This window comes from Typha angustifolia, chromosome 7, assembly GCF_048772165.1.
Source record: "Typha angustifolia cultivar Huaian chromosome 7, ASM4877216v1, whole genome shotgun sequence".
Lineage (NCBI taxonomy): Eukaryota > Viridiplantae > Streptophyta > Magnoliopsida > Poales > Typhaceae > Typha > Typha angustifolia.
This window is the reverse complement of record NC_133245.1, coordinates 9,073,437-9,090,993: the sequence shown is the minus strand read 5'-3', so window position 1 is coordinate 9,090,993 and position 17,557 is coordinate 9,073,437. Positions and strand designations below refer to the sequence as shown.

Genomic DNA, 17,557 nt, shown 5'->3' with positions numbered 1-17,557 from the left:
GATTAAACGGGTTAGGCCAAGGCCCAACCAAATAATAGAGAATGAACTGGGCTGTGGGTTAGCCTGTAGCCCACCATTTGTTAATTTAGTTCGAGTCGGGTTTTTGGATCTGAAATCCAAACCCGAATGCACAAACTAATAATCTCTTTTCCGAGACTACAACATATCAAAATCTCACGTCCATCCAATGGAGAAATCTTTAGGGATCTATTTTTAATGTTTCATATCAGATTTGGTCCAGATCTAGAAATCAAGAGAGATCGAACCTTAGCCTAAAGAGGAGATCGCACCAAGCTGGTATCAGAGCCACTGTTCCTCAAACACGCGCTTCCTATTACGACAACCAGAGCCATGGCTGCACGTCGAGATGAGGAAGAAGAGATTCTCCCAATAGAGGAGGGAAAAATGGTTGCGGGGACTTCCACCTACGGAACTGCCCGATCAAATCGGAATACGGAAGAACCTAGTGTTCAAGCCGGGTTGGGGTCTCTTTCCGAACAAATGGCCATCAACAACTAGATGATGATGGAAATGATGCGGGATTACGGGCGACAAGGGAAGCCATGATGAATGAGAACGAACCATTAACCCCATGACGCGAGTCCACACCCATGAACCTGCCACCACCACTTCAGAATTTGCAACCACAAGAGCCGTTGTTGCCACCACCCTATGGGCAGAGACAAGCAAGGATGGTTCCACCAGGCCCAATTGCAGGTGAGCCAATTCGATGAGCGAACCACTATGGAGATCACCTTGGAGATCTAGATCCATGGGCAATGCAATATGAACCGGAACCATGTCGAGTTAATCAAAATTGAAAGAAGGATCATCAACCATTCATAGTATATCCTCCTTTGGTTAGACAAGGACTTGGACATGATCCGGATCGAGACAACGGCATCTGCGGGCAAATCGTGCGTCTTGAATTCCCTAAGTTCAAAGGTGGCGATCCAATTGATTGGTTATATAGGGCGGAGCAATTCTTCGCATACCAAGGTATGGCGGAAGAATACAAGATGACACTTGTGAGCTTCCACCTTGAAGATGTGGTGCTTCATTGGTTTCGAGCAGCCAATGCCAATGAGGCTATTGAAACTTTGGCTGACCTTTGCACCGATAACACGCGGCGATTTGGAGGCGTCGCAGTATGAAGACTTCGATGCTCTCCTCTCAAAGACGGTGCAAAAGACCACGGTTGGGGCATACCAAGAAGAATTTGAGAGGATAAATACCTGATGTCAACCCCCATGGACGGATCAACAACTTCGCAGCACCTTCATCTCTGAGCTGTGAGGAGACATACAAGCCGACATGAGGGCTTTAAGGCCTAGAACTTTAAAGGAGGCCTTCGAAGATGCGGTGCTCATGGAAGATAAACACAGGGCCATGAAGTTACACCTGAAACAGAATTGGACGAGCCAAGAAAGGCGCAATTCGATGGGCCGATGCCCTTTCGCGTCAACCGAACATAATTGAGCTCGCCTCTTTTTCAGCACCAACCTTTCCTCTATTTTCAGATATGTGGGGAACCAATGCAAAGGATCAAATCATTGAGGAGCTTGAGTCAGAGTTCAAAGATCGCTTCCCTAATTTCAAACCTTGAGGACAAGGTTGCGGAAGTGTGGTGGATTGATACGATTCGAACTTCACCGATGTCATCTCGAGCATGGATACACTTTAGGGATGTCTTTTGTCTTAGTGTTTAATTCTAAAAAAAATAAGTTTTCTATATGTCGCGTTCGAATGCGGGTGGAGTGCGTTCGAACGCGGTTGGGAACGCCTATATCAGGTTCGCACATCCAGAGAGGGTGAATTATGCGTTCGAGCGTGCCTGCGAACGCTTGCATCACGTTTGCAAATCTAGAGAAATGCGAAAAATGTGCATTTGAACACGATTGGGCACGTTCAAACGCAGTCGACGAAAATGTACTATTTAGGGTTATTTTTGTATTGTTTGGTTAGCCTTTAAAGGTGTGGATGGCAACTATGGAGTCATTATTGATTAATTGAGTTTTTGCCTTATCTCCTTCATCTTCTTCTCTTCCATTCTCTCAATCCCCGGCGACGCCGCTTCTAGCCTCCCTCGACCGGCCAATCACCCTAGTCCCTTAGGGGCGGCCCACTCCTCCCTTTTCTTCCAATCTATCCAACAGTAGCCTTAACCCTTCCATCACCCGTAACCCTTCCACCACCACTTATTCACTGGTGCCACTTCATTAATGTCAGTCCACCACCATCCACCAACATCTAGGATCTCGTGCCTCCATCCACGGATCCTAAGATAGACCCCCCGATGTTCATCCACTAATCGGACGATATCATGAGATCCCTACGTCCGATTTGCCTAAAACTTGATTTGTTAGAAAGCTCTTTTTCAGAGTTACAACATATCAAAATCTCATATCGATCCGATGACGGAATCTTTAGGGATCTATTTTCAAAGTTCCATGCCAGATCTAGTCTAGATTTGAAAATCGGGAGAGATCGAACCTTAGTCTAAAGGGGAGATTGTACCACACACCTGCAACTATTTATAAGTGGCTACCTGTGACTCGATCAGCTTAACACAGGCCATTTGGTCCAGCTCCACTAACTAATGACTCATAAGCAAATAACATAATAGAAGATTTGAAAATAAACACTTCACGCGAGTCTTCTTCCGTCGAGATTTGTTGGAGATGGCAAGAACACCGTGGGTAGGAGTTCAAATGCCATCACAAAGCTATTCGAACGGCCAAAACATACTCTTAGAATTTGCGAACGCTTGTAGGCATTCAAACGTCTCAGCTAGAATTCTTTTCTTTAGCAAATAAACAAATACTACTACCAAACCAAAGCATAAGGCCAATGTGTAACGCCCTCGCCCAGCATGGGCGCGCGCACGCCCACGCGCCCACACGGCACATTTTATGTTCTCTATATGTGCGAACGTGATGCAGACGTTCGTAGGCACGTTTGAATGCGGCTTTCGAACGCACATTTCACACTCTTTGTATGTGCGAACCTGATGCAGACGTTCACAAGCGCGTTCGAACGCACTCCACCCACGTTCGAACGCGATATACAGAGAACTTATTTTTCTCTGAATTAAACACTAAAACAAGAATAAATGTCATCCCTAAAGTGTATCCATGCTTGAGACAATATCGATGAAGCCCGAATCGTATCAATCCACCATGCTTCCGCAACTTTGTCCTCAAGGTGTGAAATCGTATCCATGCTCAAACTCTTGCTCACGTCGGTCTTTGTCGTGAGTTTGCTTCATGCAATTTTGGACTGTTGCTAAGTGAATCTTGAGCCGTCTCAAGGTTTCATCTCGATCAGCAAGTTCCAAGTCGAGCTCGGTCCTATTCCAAGTACAAGGATGTGAGAGACTAGTTACATTAAGGACAAGGTATTGGAAGTGTGGTGAATTGATATGACCTAACCATGTGAGTCGAGTCAATCGAGTTAAGTCTAGTTAATCTAATTTGATTATTATGTTTAATTTTGAACTAAAGCGGGTAATTCGCATGTGGATCCCATCCGCTAGGATTTTACTTCTATAAATAGAAATGATCATGAGTTGATTATTATTGTGAAATAAATATTGAGTTTAGCTATTTTATATTTGAACATTTACCGTTTTATTATAGTCGTTAGATTGTATCTATCTTCGTAGGAGTAGATTCTTAATCTTAGATCCCTTCCAAATCGTAGCCACCATCTTCATCCACGAGCCACATTACCTTTATAGCCATCCACTACTACCCTTAGTTGTCCGTCACCCTTCGACGACCACCACAACATTGAATAATTATCAATTTGTCCAATTTTGACTTTTGTTCACTATTTTAAGTTTAGCTTTTTACCCTAACCTTAGAATCATGTAAAACAAAAGCCATTAGAATCTTATTTCATGAGGCTATTATTATAATTTTCTTACGTTCATATTGGTCGATATCTGGTTCGTAACATAAATCCGAATTTTATCTGACATTTTTATTAACTAAAAAAATCCTAAAAAATTAGCACTTTAACCCGACAAAGATGATTCTATCTATTTCATATAAAATGCTAAACGGCTAAGCGTCTTACTTTGAAAAAAAAAAAAAACTTTTGAGTGTCTTATTAAGAAGTTGAACTACTCAATTTCAAAAGTTACAACTTTCTAAACCAAAGCCTATTTTATACATATAATATGTCATTTCGAAGATAAAAGAGAAACAAATGTAATAATTTTGATTGACACTGTCAAATCTCAAACGAGAATATATATATATATATATAAAAGTACATAAAAAATATTTAAAGGATTGTAACTTTTTGCTTAGTTATTAGTTTTGGTGGTACAATATATTGTTGTAAAGATATAGAAAAGATTTATGGGTTGAAAAGGCGTTGATATTTCTCACAGCAAACTATGCTAAGAATCACACAAAAAAAGATAATAGCTCCTCCAAATTTTAATTTTAAATTTTATCTAATTTTTTTATGATAAATCACTGAACTTTTTAGAATTTTATAAAAACTAAAATGTTGAACAATTCAAAGTTTTCTAAAATAAATTTTTTTGGAGTTCCCATCTAAATGTAAAACATTGATAAATTTAGTGTTTCATCAATGTCTACCGTAAACCATATTTGGGTTTAATCCATTTCTGTAAACAAAGTTGGAAAAAGGACTAGTTTGGTCAAAAACTGTGAGTCCAGCTCTTGAAGCATCTCCTAGATTAATTTGGAGCTTTTTGATTTTCATTATGTTTTACTTTTATACAACGAGAAAAATCTAGTTTAACTCTAAAATTCTCCGCTTGCAATCTTTTCTATTTGACAGAAAATGCACAAAAAAAAAAAAAAAAGAAAGAAAGTAAACGAGCCAAAATCTCTATTTTCCACCACTGGTTTATTTGCAATATTTTTGCACGTATGCCTTTAGAAATCTTAAATTAATATATTACCTGTATACCATCATAATATATGTTTATTTGCATATATATATACACTCCCTTCCTCCGTTATTTTTCAATTAAGTATCAATAATTTACTTGAAGAAAGATAAAAAATACAATTAATTGAGAGAAATATTTAAAACTAGAATAAAAATATTTTGGTCTTTTTTGTTTAAATTATTCTAATTTTAGTGGTTATTTAAATTGAAACCTTGCGGTAACTTTAAAAAAAGAAATTTATTGAATAAGAGAAATTCAATAAAATTCATCTCAAGGAAAATCCTCCTAAAAGTACCGCAAATATATTTTACCTTGTGATAAAGCCAAAATTTAAGAGTCTCTATTGATTTTTTTGATGTCATTTAATCTCCTTTTGAACATCTGTTCTTTATATTATCTCTTACACTCAAACACTTCAAACTGAGGAAGATTGAGATGAATTCTTATCAAAAAATTAAATTGTCTATTTCCTATTTTTTATTTTAAAATAGATTTATATAAGTTATTTTATTGCAAATAGTACTACATGAACCATGAACATCCGCAATATATGTCGTACCACTATTTTCGTCTCCTCCAAATAGTCTTCTACTTCTATTGAAAAATAATGTTTTTGAACACTATTTTCTAAATCAACAATAAGAAGGCGCCAATGTAAGGATGTATTCAATGGAATCATCCAATACGCATACTTTTATACTCTTCCATTTTCAAGAGCACCACATAAACAAAATTCAATCATTGAATCTAACTTCATGCTCAAAGACCTCTTTAAAAAATATTGTAAAGTTCAAATATATTATAAAAAGTAAAAATGATAAAAAAAAAACTTATATGTAAGTTTGTATATATAAAACAACATTGAGCAAATTCTTCGAAAATTTAGGCATGGTTCTGATACATCTTTTGTCATGCACAAATAATATTATCGAAAACCATATAACCCTTTAGTAGATTCATCACATATTTTCTTGTGCAATGCATGACTTTATCATTCCAAATGTAATCCAAATTGTGAAACAATAAAGATAACATCAAAAACATCCTTAAAAATACAAATATAGCTCCTTGCATAATTTGATTCCTTAGTTTTAGTCTCTTTAATATTATTCATAAAAGTTGTATCGTATTTGGATGTTTTTATTTTCTAAAGACAACCGGCGATATGAAACTCAAGCACCTATTTTTCTCGTGTGAAATCCCAAAATGTTTTAAATGCTTGAAATTATAGAACTACAAAATAAAAACAAAAACAAAAAAGTTAATCCACAGTACTGAAACAGAAACAACATCCAAAATATAAATCAAACTACCAAGTTTTCAAATTAAGGATTCAAATATACAAAGCAAGATAATAAGATAGGCAAGAGCTAGAATAGAAAGCCACCCACCTTCTATATAACAAAACTCTAAGATTGAATTCTCTTTTCTTCTCTCACTTTCAATTTTGGTCCAGAACAATGAAGTAGAAAACTTAAGGTGTTTGCATTCAAGAGTGACTTTGCAATTGATTAGTTAGACATGAGTAAACATGTCTACTATTAAGAATATAGAAGCTCTTCCTAACGTGCCTTTAATAAGCATGGGAAATACCAAAAATTACCTTTGTAGTAAAACATCAAATAAGAGGAATATCATAACAAAATATTAGAATGTGAAGCATTAATTTTCAAAATTTTCTGACTTTTATAGACTTCAACATCTATTGGTGTACTCTAGATTTAGTTAGTAATGTTTAAAATGAAAATCAAAACCATTTTGTTCTCCAAAACAAGGTCCATCTTGTGTGCAAGATCATTAAGACTTGTTCAGATCAAAATACTGTGTTTTGAGTGGTTATTGTGGGACTGCAAGCACTTGAATAAAATGGCTTCTATCATACTGTATGATTGCCACTGTAAATTACTGTGTTAAGTCGTTAATGTGGGACTGGCACTGTAAAACTGCCACTGTCGGCATAGGAATCATTGGTATAGGTTGATTATATTGTCGACAATAATGATTCCAGTCTCAAGGTAAGCCTAGCTAGCATAAGATATACAGGAACGACAAATAATACAAATCAGTAGAGGCATACAATTAATTATTCTTAATTATATAATTTATTCTCAATGAATAATTAGGCAGAGGTGTTTGTCCCAAGAAAAATAATAATAAGTAATTAAATACATAGTGAAGTGCCGACTCTGTAAAAGGAGTTGTAAGTACTCTCAAGGTTTCATCAAATAGGATTATGGTTGACTCTATGACAGAGTATTTGTACATGGAGGTCTGAATATACCGTAAAAGTGTCGAGAGAAAAGCACATCATCCATATTATGGAATTGATGCAAAACGTAGTGGAGGAAAATAAAATAGAGAAATAAGAAGAGAAGGAATGGGGTTTCACATCTCCACCCTAAAAAAATGGTTTCACACCAAAATCCTATGGAGAATAAATCATATAAATTTTCCTTAAGCTTCAAAAGAAATATAACGGGTCTATATATAGACCTACAATGGAATTAAGCAAAAAACATCCTATATAGAAAATAAACAAAAGACACCATAAATAAATAAAAATCAGAACCAGATCCCTATAGAAGGGATCATCAACTGTCGGCGCCTCCTGCGCTGGTACACACGCCATCGCGTCCTATCAGTGATGTCCGCATCAGCAATTCTACTGTATCAAACTGTATTGTTATAAGATGTATCTACGATGACAACTTTAAAAGGGCTAACTTTGATATCAGAGCAATCACCAACAGTAAGAAAAATGAAGGAATCCATAAGTTGGAATGCTATCGTATTCTCTCAAAGTTGGTTAGTCTGTACCTTTCATAGATCCGTCAGCAGCCTTAAGCGGCAGAAAGCTACAAAGACACCGAGTAGTCGCCTAGTTCAGCGTGCAATTCTATTCCCATCCTGTAATGGTCCAAATTCTATAATATTATAGAGGCAGGACGCACTAGCTTAGATTTCCCCCATTTCCTCCGCACCTCAAAAAGATAATCTTCAGGTAGTGGTGGTGTCTACATTCCCTCCTGCACTCCATCACCATCATCACCCAGCTCACCCCTTCTCTTCTTTGCTCCAACTATTCACTCCAATGGTTACATTTTGCTCTTCCCTTCTCAAACTTTGGCTTCAGTTCTTGTTCTTCTTCCTTCTCAGAGGTAATATATCAAACACCTTTCTTACATTCATATGTCGCCAAAAGTGGTGATTAAACATCACAACATCTCTTCATTTACGCACGCGCAGAGAAAGGTGTGGAGTGCTCAAAATTCACGTTCATCAACCATTGCAGCAGCACCGTGTGGCCCGGAGTCCTCTCCAACGCGGGCAGCTCCCAACTACCGACCACGGGTTTTGAGCTTTCCCCGGGAGCTTCACAATCCTTCCAAGCCCCCTCCGGCTGGTCCGGCCGCTTCTGGGCGCGCACCGGCTGCGTCACTGAGGCAGACAATCGCCTCTCCTGCGCTTCCGGAGACTGTGGATCGGGTCAGGTAGTGCTCCAACTCTACGGACTTCAAAAACTAATACATTTTAACCATATTAAAATAACTCACCGTTACCGTCGCCGTCTTTTACCAGGTTGAGTGCAAAGGCTCGGGTGCGACGCCGCCCGCGACGCTCGCGGAATTCACCCTCGCTTCGCCTTCGTCTCCTTCCTCCCAAGATTTCTACGATGTGAGCTTAGTAGATGGATACAACCTACCACTAATTGTGCAGGCCAATGGCGGCGCTGGTAATTGCCCGACGACGGGTTGCTTGGTGGATCTAAAGGCGAGGTGTCCGGCGGAGTTGAGGGCCGGAGACGGGTGCAAAAGCGCGTGCGAGGCGTTCGGGAAGCCGGAGTTTTGCTGCAGTGGAGCATATGCGAATCCAACAACATGCAAGCCGTCGACTTACTCGCAACTGTTCAAGTCGGCTTGCCCAAAATCGTATAGCTATGCGTTTGATGATCCCACCAGTACTTTCACTTGCAGCGGTGGGGCGGATTATAGCATTATCTTCTGCCCGACGCTATCGCCAAGCCAAAGGTATCGATAGAGTAGTCTTCAACTCTAGTTTGGCGTTTACTTGATCAATCCCAAGTTGATTTAATTAGGGTCTCTTGGGATAGTCTTTGATTTAATTAAAAAGTAGAACTAACCATCGTTTTTCTTCATCTTCTATCAACTACCAAACCAGTCATCAGAAATCGTTCGACAGTGATCCTCCTCCTATTCCTAAACCAGCAACAGATGCGGTAAGCTTAGCGGATAATTATTGGCTTGCAAATCTTGCCTCGGATGCAATCTCAACCAAAGAAAGGGTCCCTTTCCTTCACCAGCTATCACTCATGCTCGCCAGTACTTCTTCCCTTGTCCTATTATTGTAGTGTTATTAATCCATTCATGAGTCATGACTTTGATTGCTCGCCCACTTTACTTCGATAGAAAAGGACAAAGTGGCCACCTCAGCCCCAAGAAGAATGAAGGATGCTGTGGTGGGATTTCCAACGGTCAGTAATTCTTTCACCCTTCCCAAGGAGTAAGCAAAGTTGACCAACCGCCTCATCGCTGTTACTTTAGTTAACTTTAGATTAGCAGAAAAGTTTAATACACGAGAGAAGGCAGTGTTTTCTTGCTTTTAAGGAATAGTACGATGATTGATAAGAATGAGTTTGGTATTTGCAATCACTTTGCTGCAGTTCAAAGCTAGCTTAAGATCTTTCGATGTGATGATTTGTTTGGTGGGGATCCCCCATGCATTTCTTTTTTTCTCTTTCTCGTTATTCTGGCTTTCTATGACTTTTATTTATCTGAATCATACGATAGCCCTATATATACCACATGTTTGCAAAAAGGTTCGTTCGTTACACAGCTCGGTCTCAAATTGTTTTATTTAAAGAAAATTATGAATAACACCTAATATGTTGACTATAGTTTGAGCAAATTTCTTTTTTTAATTTATTAATTAGGCCTCTTGTTTATTAACCAAAATGTCAAACCACAGTTAGATTTTAATCTTAACAACCACCTCATGGAATAAAATAGAAAATCTTATATCCTAAATGGGTTTTTTTCTTACCAAAATATTATTTGGTTTTCGTTTTTTGAGTCAAACTTGTTTTCTTTCAAATTTATCTTTTTGTAGTGTTCATTAAATATTAACGAGACAATTTAATAGAAAATAATTTGTACCATCTTTTCTTTTCTAATTCCTTTTCTTATGCTATTGTTGGGTTTATTTTTTCTTCCTCTTTTTTTTGTTCTTTTTTCTTCTTTTATTGCTGCTATTCTTTATTAAAGTCTCTCTAGTCTTTATTTAATTATAGTAAAAAACTAATTAAATATAATTTAAATAATAAAACTTTTTTAATCATATATTTCAAAAAAATAATTTAATCTGTTTTTCAAGTAAATTACAGTATCTATCTAAAAAGTATAAATTATTGTTAGTATTTCATAATTAAATTATAAATTTTGTATTTAAAATATGAATTATTTGTTCCGAAGCAAATATATTTTGGATCTGAAAAAATTTGAATATAAAAGTTCTAAATCATAGTGTCAAAAATTTATCCAATTGTTTCATAATTTTTGAACGTCAGATTATTAACTTTTAAATATTTTTTTTGAAACTGTATAGAATTAAAATTTCATAATTTAAGTATGAAAATTATACTTAAACTATAAAATTCTAATTATGTATTGTTTTGAAAAAATATTCAAAAGATATTTATTTGACGTTAAATAATATGAAATCAATTAAATAAAATTGGTGACATCATAATCTATAATTTTATTATTTAGTGTTTCTTAAGATTAGGAATCTAGCGAAAGGGTACCAAAAGAACAAGAATAAGAAAAAGAATAAAAGGACATGGGTCAGATAGTTTTTATAATTAAACTACGAAATTGCAGTTAAGCACAGTTTCAAAAAATATTCTAAAGATAATCATACTGAAATTCAAATATTATAAAATTAATTGGATAAAATTTGCGATATCATAATCTAGAAATTTTGTATTCAAATTTTCATTCTAAATGAATTTTTCTACGGCAAAATGAATAATTTCTAGTTTAAGTATGAAATTCTATGTTTAAGTATAAAATTCTAACTAAAATTTATAATACTTTTTAAATAAAACTTTGATTTATTTGCAACATAGATTAAGTTCTCTTTTTGAAACATTGATTAAAGAGTTTTTATTTATTTAATTTATCCTAATTATCTCACAACCGTCTCTTATTAGTCTGTTATTGTATTAATTAAAAAGAAGAAGAAGAAAAAGCAGCATAAAAAGAAGAAGAAAAATAATAAGAAAAAAGAAGAAAATAGTACAGATCACATAGTTTTCATACTTAAATTATAAAATTCTAATTTAGCGAAATTTTGAAAAGATTTTCTAAAGATAATCATAACGTCCAAATATTATGAACCTAATTGGGTAAAATTGGTGATATTAGGATATATAACTTTTGTATTCAAAATTTCTTCATATTAGGAATGTGTTTGCGGCAAAATGATAATTACTAGTTTAAGTATGAAACTCTAACCGTAATTCATAAGTTTTTTTAAGTAGATGTTGTAATTTATTTATAACATTTATTAAGTTCTCTTTCTAAAACATTGATGAAAGAGTATTTGTTTATTTAATTTACCGTAATTATCTCACAAGCATCTATAATTATTTTTTTGTTATATTAATTAAGGAGCGACTAAAAAGAATTGCATAGAAGAAAAATAAGAGAATGATTAAAAGATAGAAGAACAAGAATAAGCAACAATAAAAAAGAATGAGAAGAAATAGAGGAAGTAGCATAAAAAGAAGAAGAGAAAAAAGAAAGGGATATAAAAAGTATATATTTCGTACTTAAACTATAAATTTATAAAACTAATTGGATAAAATCGATGACATTATGATCTACACATTTTGTATTTAGAGTTTCTTCAAATTGGGAATTTATCTACGGTAGAACGAATAATTCATAGTTTAAGTACGAAATATACGTTTATATACAAAATTCTATTAGTTCATAATTTTTTTTAAGTTGATACTGTAATTTATTTGCAACATAAATTAAGTTCTTTTTTATAAAATATTGATTTAAAAAGTTTTTGCTTATTTGATTTATTTTGATTATCTCATCATTATCTCTAATTAGTCTCTTACTATATTGACTACAAAGTGATTTGAGAGACTAAAGAAAAAGAAATAACTAAGATATAGAAGAAAAACGAAAAGAAGCAACAATAAAGGTTGGATTGCACCAAGCCCAAACTTAACATGGGCCCTACCAACTTGTGTTGAGCCACAGTCCAACCCACCCCCACCTTGGGCTGGGCTACACTTAGCCCAAGCCAACTTGGATTGGGCTCAACCCAAACCTAAGCTCCACAAGGACTAGGCTACAACCCACCCCCAAGCAACCCAAAGGCCTAGACAACCCCCATGCCCTCCTTCCTCAACCTAGCCTAGGTGAGGAGGGAAGGGGATATCGGCGAGCATTGTCGCTGCCGATAACCGGCTGACACCCTATACACCCTATTGGTCGACAAAGGCACCCACGGTGCTGAGACTACCATGATAATTTAACATAGACATTGGGCTCCTACCATTGTGTAACTTGAGTCTTGGTATTCAAGAAAAAGAGGTACCCGATCTAATTGTTGATCAAGGCCTTCTAAGGCTTTGGCAAGTTCGAATCGATTGATGCGTATCTCAAGCCATTTGGATAAGTCAATGTCCTTGACCTTAAGGTTGCCATTAATGGTGGCCCAGGCTTGACCTGCTCTGATACCACTTGTTTTGACCCAATTTTGGGTGTAGGAAAACAATTCGCATAGTTGGAGAAAAATATTCTCTAGGTATTTGCTAGTTTTGTAACTTTCTGATCTATATTTTAAATATTTACGTCCTTTACTGATTTGGACCGTAGCTAGGACAAAATATGGTGGAGTTATGGTGGTGGTGCTGGTGATGAATGATGGTGATACTGTGATACACTTAATTATGATCTTTTCTTATTGCACTAGTTGTTTATTTTCACTAAAATAAAATTCCTATATGTCGCGTTCGAACGTAGGAGGGGTCGCGTTCGAACGCTCTTGTGAACGCCTATATCAGATTCGCAAATACAAAGAACGTATATTATGCGTTCGAATACGGTCAGATGAGTTCGAACGTCCGCGTTGGCGTTCGAACGCCTGTATCGCATTTGCACATCCAGAGATGGAGTTTTTTGAGTGTATTCGAACGCGATCGGGCGCATTCGAACGTGATCGACGGGAATCTTCTAGAATTAGGGTTTCATATTATTTTAGAACTTGTTGACTAGCCTCTATAAATATGTGGATGGCAGCCAACTTTATTATGGAATTGGATTATTGATTTTTTACCTCCTATTTTCTCTCTAGACTTCTCCCTCCTCCCACTTCACCATCCTTCCACATCTACCGTTGGCAAGGATTCTTCTAACTTCTAATCTCGCTCGGCTGTCGAGCTACCCCTCTTCTTTAAGATCTCGACCACTTCGTTCCCTTTGTCTACTTCCCTTAATCATATCCACCATCCACCTTCACCTCCATACCCATCCATAACCCTAACATCCACTCCACCCATCACCACCACTATCACCCACGTTATTTTATGTTTTTGTCCCTACAACAGTTCGAATCTAAGAAGGGTGTAAATATAAAAGTTGTAGATCAGGAAGTTATGGATGTAACTCAATTAGTTTAGTAATTTTCTGACTATTAGAGAATATCTGATGAATTATTTTTTCACGATTGCGCGGACTGACTCCTATAATACATTCAAATCTTGAAGGAATTATTGCGTAGCCGATCTTTTGGTACAAGTACCCGTCAATTGGTAACAAAACTTATCAATTTGGTATCAGAGCTTATCAATTTGGTATCAGAGTCAGGCGAACCTCAGATCTTCATTAATAGTTGAAACAAGGAAGATGACATCAACAAGGAGATCTATGGAGAGCACACCGACAAGGTAAGACTTAATGCACGATGATCCTAACCATGAGGCTGATTCCTTTGGAGCGACCACGGTAGGACCGAGTCAACCAACGTCTATGGGTTTGAATATGGATGAACTTAGGGGCATGCTCCAAACATTGTTCCATAAAGTTGACAACATGCAAAAAGATCACAACGAATTCAAGGAATATATCGTGAATCGATTAGGTTCATCATCTTCTTGACGACGATCAGAGTTTCAAGAAAGACCAACGGTGGGACCACATCGAATTGATACCCCATAGGTCCAGGTGCATCCTATGAGTGTCAATGATCCCCTTTTACCTTTGGCTTCACATCATCTCCCACCTTCGTTACAAAATCTAAGACCGGTAGTGGTGGAACTCGCGAGGCGTGCAGCACCGGTGTGCTTCGTCGATGAGGACGATTGGCACTATGAGGATGAGGTTGATCCCTATAGAGATAGTAATAGACATGCTCGAGGATTTAGAGTAGGTGATCAACCTACACAAAGGTTTATACTTGAACCAATCATCTTTCGCAAACCCGACAATGCTATTCGGGGGAGAACCGTATACTTGGACTTCCCAAAATTCTAAGGCGATGATCCAATGGATTGGGTGTTTCAAGTTGAACAATATTTGATTATCAAGGTACAACAGAAGATGAAAAGGTCTAGATGGCAAGCTTTCACCTCCAAGGAACAGTATTGCATTGGTATAGATCAGTTATTCGTGGTGGTGGATTTACCGAATGGGCTGATTTTTGTAGGAAGATTACACGCAGATTTGGGACAGCGGTATATAAAGATTTTGCTGCCACATTAAGCAAGATGATTCAAATGATGACCATATTGAAATACCAAGCTGAGTTTAAAAGAGTTAGTAGTCGTTGTGAGCCATCATGGTCTGAATGGACATTGATGAGTACATTTATTTTAGGGTTGCGGGATGAAATACAAGCAGATGTTTGTGCTCTATGTCCTAATACTCTTAAGGAGGCATTTGAGAAGGCTGTGAGGATGGAACAAAAGCATAGGACTCTAAAGATGGCAACGAAAACCAATTGGGGCAATTGAGATCGGCGATTTGCACCTTGAATGGCGGCTGAAAATTCTGCGGCTGCAAAAATAGCAGCTACGAATACTAGACCACGACCACCTTTGAGACCTCCTGATGTTAGAGGAGACACAAGACCCTTGTTCGAACTCGCACACTTGCCCAGGGGGAGGATTGAAAAGCAAAAGGGCCTTTGCTTTCGATGTGATGAGCGTTTCACCCCCAGTCATCGGTGTTCTAAACCGATCAGGAGTGTGATGCTTATCGACGGTCTTGAGGAGGATGATGAGATTGTTGATGATGGAGAGTATCCAGAGGAAGTTCATGAAGAGACCGTTGAGGAGGGCGTGAAGGAAGATATCCAAACTGAAATATCGATGCATGCATATTTGGGTACTTTCGCGCTAAGAACGTTATGAGTAGATGGACTCGTTAGAAAGCATTGTGTGCACATCCTCAATGATTTGGGGAGTACACACAACTTTCTAGACGAGAGGTTAGTGAGAAGATTGGGTTTCGATGCCGAATCGACCATGGGATTTGACGTTGCTATTGGAGATGGCACAAAGTTTAAGGCGAAGAACTTATGTCGCCAGGTCAGTATACGGGTGCAAAGACACGACATCATTATGGACTTGTATTCATTGGCGCTACATGGAGCTGACATTATCCTTGGTGCTCAGTAGTTACAGAGTTTGGGACCCGTCATATTTGATTTTCGGAGTATGTGGATGAAATATAAACAAGGAAACAAAGATCCGCGGCTTGATGGTGTTCGATCTTCGCCGATTCTTGCGATGCAGCCTATGGTGGGGCTGCCTTGTAAGTATGATTTGGCCTATCTTTTTTAGTTAGGACCAGTTGGAGATGAGCCTCAAACGAGTTTAGGTACTACTATTGAAATGTCTAATTTATTGGATAACTTTTCTGGAATGTTTGAGGAGTTACAGGAGTTGCCACCGAGGAGAGCGGCAGACCATCGCATAGAGATTGTACCCGGGGCTGCACCGGTGAATGTGAGGCCATATCAGTATCCATATGTGCAAAAAGAAGTTTATCTCAAAGATGTTGGAGCAAGGCCTCATTCAACCAAGTCATAGCTCATACACCTCCCCTGTGCTATTGGTGCGAAAAAGGACGGGACATGACGTTTTTGTGTATACTATCGGGCACTAAACGCTATTACTGTCAAGGACCGGTAACCCATTCCGGTTATCGAGGAGTTGCTGGACGAGCTTGAAGGGGCAACTATATTTAGTAATCTTGACTTGAGGGCTAGGTATCATCAAATTAGAGTTCACCCGACGGATGTGCACAAAACCACATTTTAGACTCTAGACGGGCATTACGAGTTTCGGGTGATGCCTTTTGGTCTCACCAATGCTCCAGCTACTTTTCAAGGCCTCATGAATGATATATTTTGGCCTCTATTGCGAAGATATGTCTTGGTATTTTTTGATGATATTTTGGTGTATAGTATGACTCAATTGGAGCATTGGCGACATTTAGAGGACGTGCTGAATTTGTTGAAGCAAAACCAATTAAAGAAGAAGAAGTCCAAGTGCCTATGGGAAGTACCAGAGGTGGAGTATTTAGGTCACATCATTTCAGTGGATGGTATAGCGGCGAATCCACAAAAGGTTTCATGCATGACCGCTTGGCCTATTCCTACTACTACCACCAAATTGAGAGGATTTTTGGGGCTGACCGGATATTATCGCCAATTCATTGCTGGATATGACAAGATCGCTGCTCCTCTCACTTCTTTGTTGAAGAAGGACTATTTTAGATGGACGGATGAAGCCACTATAGCCTTTGAAAAACTAAAGACAGCAATGACGACGGCACCCATTTTAGCGCTACCGGACTTTACCAAAGAGTTCATTATAGAATGTGATACATCGGGTGTTAGCATAGAAGCTGTACTAATGCAAGATGGACGTCCCATTGCCTATCTTAGCAAGGCTTTATCACAAAAATCTCAACAATTATCGATTTATGAGAGAGATATTGACAATTCTGCATGCGGTGACAAAGTGGAGGCCATATTTGATCGGTAGGCGATTCATTTTTCGAACCGATCAAATGAGCCTTCCATACTTTATGGGACAGCGTATGCACACTCTAGCACAGCAGAGATAGGTCACAAAATTACTGGGGTATGATTATGAAATCTAATACAAGAAGGGAACAAAAAATAAAGCGGCGAATGCGCTATCTCGCCAACCTAATACCACCGAGCTTGTAGCCTATTCATTTCCTACCTTTCCCTTCCTTAACGAGCTGAGAAATGCATGTACATCTGACCCAGATATTTTGAGATTGTTACAGGAGGTGATGGATGATCTGGAGTACCATCCAGAGTTGGAAAATTGAGGTAGTTTGTTGCTGGACCGCGAATACATTCGAGTGCCTGCTAATGATGGATTGCGATAAAAATTGTTGGAGCACTTCTACCAAACTCGAGAGACTGGTCATGAGGGTGTCTTGAGGACTTATAGGAGTATATCTCAGAGTTGCATGTGGCCAGGATTGAGGCGGGATGTGTGGAGTTTTGTCTGTGCTTGCGAAGTCTGTCAAAGGGCTAAAGCAA

The 17,557-nt window shown here is 37.8% G+C and overlaps 1 protein-coding gene and 1 long non-coding RNA gene across 2 annotated transcripts; one reads left to right on the top strand and one right to left on the bottom strand.

Moving 5' to 3' along the window:
• Positions 1 to 7,593: 7,593 nt before the first annotated feature.
• LOC140764002 (uncharacterized) lies at positions 7,594 to 8,629 on the bottom strand. Its single transcript, XR_012104932.1, has 2 exons — positions 8,488 to 8,629; positions 7,594 to 8,408 (listed from the first exon to the last, which is right to left on the bottom strand). It is a non-coding gene; the product is annotated as an uncharacterized lncRNA (long non-coding RNA).
• Positions 7,957 to 9,728, top strand: LOC140764001 (thaumatin-like protein 1). The gene is made up of 4 exons (XM_073102406.1): positions 7,957 to 8,091; positions 8,180 to 8,424; positions 8,513 to 8,961; positions 9,113 to 9,728. The coding sequence occupies exons 1-4, from the start codon at positions 8,025 to 8,027 to the stop codon at positions 9,300 to 9,302; spliced, it is 951 nt and encodes a 316-aa protein (XP_072958507.1). The 5' UTR covers positions 7,957 to 8,024; the 3' UTR covers positions 9,303 to 9,728.
• The last annotated feature ends 7,829 nt before the right edge of the window (positions 9,729 to 17,557 follow it).

Bases quoted from the DNA above. Each gene is read 5' to 3' on its own strand.
- LOC140764001 (XM_073102406.1), top strand. From the start codon at position 8,025: ATGGTTACATTTTGCTCTTCCCTTCTCAAACTTTGGCTTCAGTTCTTG. The intron at 8,425-8,512 runs GTAGTGCTCCAA...GTCTTTTACCAG, and splicing joins GAGACTGTGGATCGGGTCAG to GTTGAGTGCAAAGGCTCGGG. The intron at 8,962-9,112 runs GTATCGATAGAG...CTACCAAACCAG, and splicing joins ACGCTATCGCCAAGCCAAAG to TCATCAGAAATCGTTCGACA.